The 5,000-nt window shown below is 46.8% G+C and overlaps 1 protein-coding gene across 1 annotated transcript in view; it reads right to left on the bottom strand.

Annotated features, from left to right (window-relative positions):
* The window catches only part of LOC110487938 (adhesion G protein-coupled receptor B2-like), a 201,777-nt gene that overhangs the window by 114,425 nt on the left and 82,352 nt on the right, over positions 1–5,000 (bottom strand). Inside the window, exons 10-12 of the mRNA XM_090227428.1 lie at positions 3,913–4,016; positions 1,745–1,847; positions 1,320–1,470 (exon numbers count right to left, since the gene is read on the bottom strand). Of these exons, the coding sequence (XP_090083554.1) occupies positions 1,320–1,470; positions 1,745–1,847; positions 3,913–4,016 (358 nt within the window). The remainder of the gene's footprint in view (positions 1–1,319; positions 1,471–1,744; positions 1,848–3,912; positions 4,017–5,000) is intronic.

Here is a 5,000-nt window from a genome sequence, read left to right as displayed (position 1 = left end):
TATTTCATTTCATTTGCGATTTTCATGAATAGGAAAAGTTGTGTTATGCTAATGCATTTGAGGCTATGATTACGCTCCCGGATACGAGTTTGCTAGTCGCAAGAAGTTTTAACAGGACACAGACTGACTGTATCGGAGATGCCTTCAACAGACACAGACTGACTTAATCCATGCTTTTGTCACTTCTAGGTTAGACTACTGCAATGCTCTACTTTCCGGCTACCCGGATAAAGCACTAAATAAACTTCAGTTAGTGCTAAATAGGGCTGCTAGAATCCTGACTAGAACCAAAACATTTGATCATACTACTCCAGTGCTAGCCTCCCTACACTGGCTTCCCGTTAAGGCAGGGGCTGATTTCAAGGTTTTACTGCTAACCTACACGTACAAGACACAGGCCTCCTAATTGTCCCTAGAATTTCCAAGCAAACAGCTGGAGGCAGGGCTTTTTCATATAGAGCTCAATTTTTATGGAATGGTCTGCCTACCCATGTGAGAGACGCAGACTCGGTCTCAACCTTTAAGTCTTTACTGAAGACTCATCTCTTCAGTGGGTCATATGATTGAGTGTAGTCTGGCCCAGGAGTGTGAAGGTGAATGGAAAGGCTCTAGAGCAACGAACCGCCCTTGCTGTCTCTGCCTGGCCGGTTCCCCTCTTTCCACTGGGATTCTCTGCCTCTAACCCTATTACAGGGGCTGAGTCACTGGCTTACTGGTGCTCTTTCATGCCGTCCCTAGGAGGGGTGCTTCACTTGAGTGGGTTGAGTCACTGATGTGATCTTCCTGTCTGGGTTGCCTTCAACAGGACACAGACTGCCTGTACAGGAGATGCCTTCAACAGGACACAGACTGCCTGTACAGGAGATGCCTTCAACAGGACACAGACTGCCTGTACAGGAGATGCCTTCAACAGGACACATACTGCCTGTACAGGAGATGCTTTCAACAGGACACAGACTGCCTGTACAGGAGATGCCTTCAACAGGACACAGACTACCTGCACAGGAGATGCCTTCAACAGGACACAGACTGCCTGTACAGGAGATGCCTTCAACAGGACACATACTGACTGTACAGGAGATGCCTTCAACAGGCCACAGACTGCCTGTACAGGAGATGCCTTCAACAGGACACAGACTGACTGTACAGATTCAGAATGGTGACAGTGATTCTAGAGGTTGAAGGGAAACTTGTGGAAGATGGAACGTTCCCCTTTATTACAGTACAGGAACCCTGTATGCTTAAGGTAATACTGTAACTACAGTATGTTAGTGTGTACATTTTACAGTGTGTGTGTGTGTGTGTGTGTGTGTGCCTACCCCAGCCCAGGCACAGGAAGCGTTTACGTATGAGGCGTGTCCTCATCTTGCCAATCACAGCCAGGTAAGACTGCCACGCCTCTGTCAGTACCCAGCAGAAGGATGCCAAGAAGAAGAAATGAAGGAACGCAGCAGTCACAGTACACAGGCCCTGTAGAGAGAGAGACAGAGAGGTGGTTGTGAGGGAGGAAAGGACACAAGACAAAGAAGGCGAGGGATATTGAGTCACAGACACAGTGGTGAAGCAAATAAGGTTTCAGATTAGTTAGAAGTTCTTCAACAATGACAGAACACAGGTGAGAAGTAATAGGCTACTAGAAAATATGAACAATCGTATCATGTTTAACATGACCATAACTAAGCGATGGTGTAGTGTGTGTGTGAGTGTGTGTGTGTCCACCCGCGCGTGTGTATCTTGTTCTCACCTTGCCGAGTGTCTGGGACTGTCCAACCAGTATCAACATGTTGGATGCCAGGATGGAGAGACAGAAATTAACCAAGATGATAGACCTTTCCGAACGAATATACCTGAGAGATACATTGAGACAGAAAGGCAGAAAGTAGGAAGAGGAGGAAGACGAAAATAAGGAAGGAGGAATTTATTGAAATTGATGAAGTTGAACTGATGGACTGATTCATTTCCTGAACATGGTCACATGATTACCCTGCCAGTACCACCATATGCTCTGGTGCTACTCTCTCCCTCCCTCCTGAGCTCTCCTGAGGTCTCCCTCTCTCCCTCTCTCCTGAGCTCTCCCTATCTCCTGAGCTCTCCCTCTCTCCTGAGCTCTCCCTATCTCCTGAGCTCTCCCTATCTCCTGAGCTCTCCCTCTCTCCTGATCTCTCCCTCTCTCCTGAGGTCTCCCTCTCTCCCTCTCTCCTGAGCTCTCCCTATCTCCTGAGCTCTCCCTATCTCCTGAGCTCTCCCTATCTCCTGAGCTCTCCCTCTCTCCTGATCTCGCCCTATCTCCTGAGCTCTCCCTCTCTCCTGATCTCTCCCTCTCTCCTGAGCTCTCCCTCTCTCCCTGTCACATGGGGATGAAGAGATTCGGGAGACAGGCGCAGGAATGCGTAATATATTTTTTTTAAGCCCCAAATTACAGCATGCAGTGTAGGTGCACGGGGACGAAGACCAAACAAACTCATAACAAAAACACAGGTTTGAAGACCAAACAAAGAGCGAAATAAATAACACCCGCGCACAATGATTATCACATGGGAAGAGACCCGTAACCATCTGCGCAATCCACAAGGTCACGAAAGCCCAAAACACACAGCACAGGTACTCACATGCACCAAGGGACATGCACTGCTCAAAAAAATAAAGGGAACACTTAAACAACACAATGTAACTCCAAGTCAATCACACTTCTGTGAAATCAAACTGTCCACTTAGGAAGCAACACTGATTGACAATACATGTCACATGCTGTTGTGCAAATGGAATATACATCAGGTTGAAATTATAGGCAATTAGCAAGACACCCCCAATAAAGGAGTGGTTCTGCAGGTGGTGACCACAGACCACTTCTCAGTTCCTATGCTTCCTGGCTGATGTTTTGGTCACTTTTGACTGCACATCTGGGACATCATGTCTCGCTCCATCCACCAACGCCACGTTGCACCACAGACTGTCCAGGAGTTGTAGGGAGGTCATACAGGCACGTGGAGGCCACACACACTACTGAGCCTCATTTTGACTTGTTTCAAGGACATTACATCAACGTTGGATGAGCCTGTAGTGTGGTTTTACACTTTAATTTTGTGAGACTCCAAACCCAGACCTCCATGGGTTGACACATTTGATTTCCATTGATCATTTTTGTGTGATTTTGTTGTCAGCAGATTGAACTATATAATGAAAAAAGTATTTAATGAGAATATTTCATTCATTCAGATCTAGGACGTTCCCTTTATTTTTTTGAGCAGAGTAGATAACAGTAATCAGCAGCACCATGGTGACCAAAGGGCACATACGTATATACAAATACAATCAGTGGGACTAGAGGATCCGTGACACTCCCCCTCTCTCTCTCTCTCTCTCTCTCTCTCTCTCTCTCTCTCTCTCTCTCTCCAGATCTCCCTCTCTCCCAATCTCTCTCTCTCTCTCTCCCAATCTCTCTCTCTCTCTCCCACCAGATCTCTCTCTCTCTTTCTCTCTCTTTCTCTCCCAATCTCTCTCTCTCTCTCTCTCTCTCTCTCTCTCTCTCGTTCTCCCTCTCCCATTAGATCTCTCCCATTAGATCTCTCCTGATCTCTCTCTACCACCGATGCCAGTCTGCCCTCCCTCCCTCCCTCCCTCCCTCCCTCCCTCCCTCCCTCCCTCCCTCCCTCCCTCCCTCCCTCCCACAGTTAGTCCCCCCTGGTTATACCGTCTCCGATTTGTTCTCCATTAGACCTAATTGGAGTTTTGGCATGGACTGCTCAACTGTCGAGCCAACCCGGGGGTTTTCTCACCCTTGGTTAATCTCTTATGGAAAGCTGTGCAGTTTGCAGAGACTGGGGTGGGGCGGTTGGGTTGGGGGTTGGGGGTAGCCCTATGCAGGGATGTGTGTGTGTGTTTATAAAAGAGAGAAAGTGTGCATGTGCTCACCTCCAGAAAGCAGCATAGATGAGCAGCAGGATGAGCAGAGCACTGCAGGAGACCCCACAGCCCACCAGGAGGGGAACAGAAGGCATACTGGATGGACCCATGTCCTGTAGAGAGAGAGAAAGAAAGAAAGAAATTAAGAAAGAAAGAACGAAAGAATGAAAGAAAGAAAGAAAGAAAGAAAGAAAGAAAGAAAGAAAGAAAGAAAGAGAGAGAAAGAGGAGGGCGAGAAAGAGAAAGAGAGAGAGAAAGAGTGATGGGGAGAGAGATAGGGATTGATAAAGAGAGAGAGAGAGAGAGAGAGAGAGAGAGAGAGAGAGATTGATAAAGAGAGAGAGAGAGATTGATAAAGAGAGAGAGAGAGAGAGAGAGAGAGAGAAAGAGTGATGGGGAGAGAGATAGAGATTGATAAAGAGAGAGAGAGAGAGATTGATAAAGAGAGAGAGAGAGATTGATAAAGAGAGAGAGAGAGAGAGATTGATAAAGAGAGAAAGAGAGAGAGAGAGAGAGAGAGAGAGAGAGAGAGAGAGAGAGAAACATAGGGTTAATCAACTTGACCGCCTTTCGTCTTGGGCCCTAATACGCTGAGTCACAGATGATGAATCTACTCTTCTTTCCTCTTCTCCATTCTCACACTCCCTCCCTCCATCTGCACATTTTATCACCAGTCCCACCCAGCACGCCGACTCTATTCTCTGGAACCCTATTTCATATTTAGTAGTTCACTACTTGCGACCAGAGCACAATGGGCCTATAGTGCAATACAATGAATATGGTACCACTTGGGACGTATCCCACTTCTGATGATGTCCCTCCATCTAGTCAGGTCAGCACAGTCTGTTGATCAGTAATCTCTTGTCCCATGTGGATTACACAACTATCCACTGTCATCTGACCTATAGCGGATCAACTGATTAAGACAATTGTTTAATCTGTTTACAGCCTACACTCAGTTGCCCTGTCTATAGAGTTTTACTTACTCCATGTACACCCCAAATGGCACCCTATTCCCTACATAGTAGTGCACTACTTTTGACAAGAGCCCATATAGGACATAGATAATGAGCTGCACTGCAAATATAGTTAAGTAT

The sequence above is a fragment of the Oncorhynchus mykiss genome, chromosome 30, assembly GCF_057628025.1.
Source record: "Oncorhynchus mykiss isolate SJ-2025 chromosome 30, ASM5762802v1, whole genome shotgun sequence".
NCBI classification, from domain to species: Eukaryota; Metazoa; Chordata; class Actinopteri; order Salmoniformes; family Salmonidae; genus Oncorhynchus; species Oncorhynchus mykiss.
The sequence above is the reverse complement of the archived record's forward strand: the minus strand, read 5'-3'. Positions and strand labels throughout refer to the sequence as shown.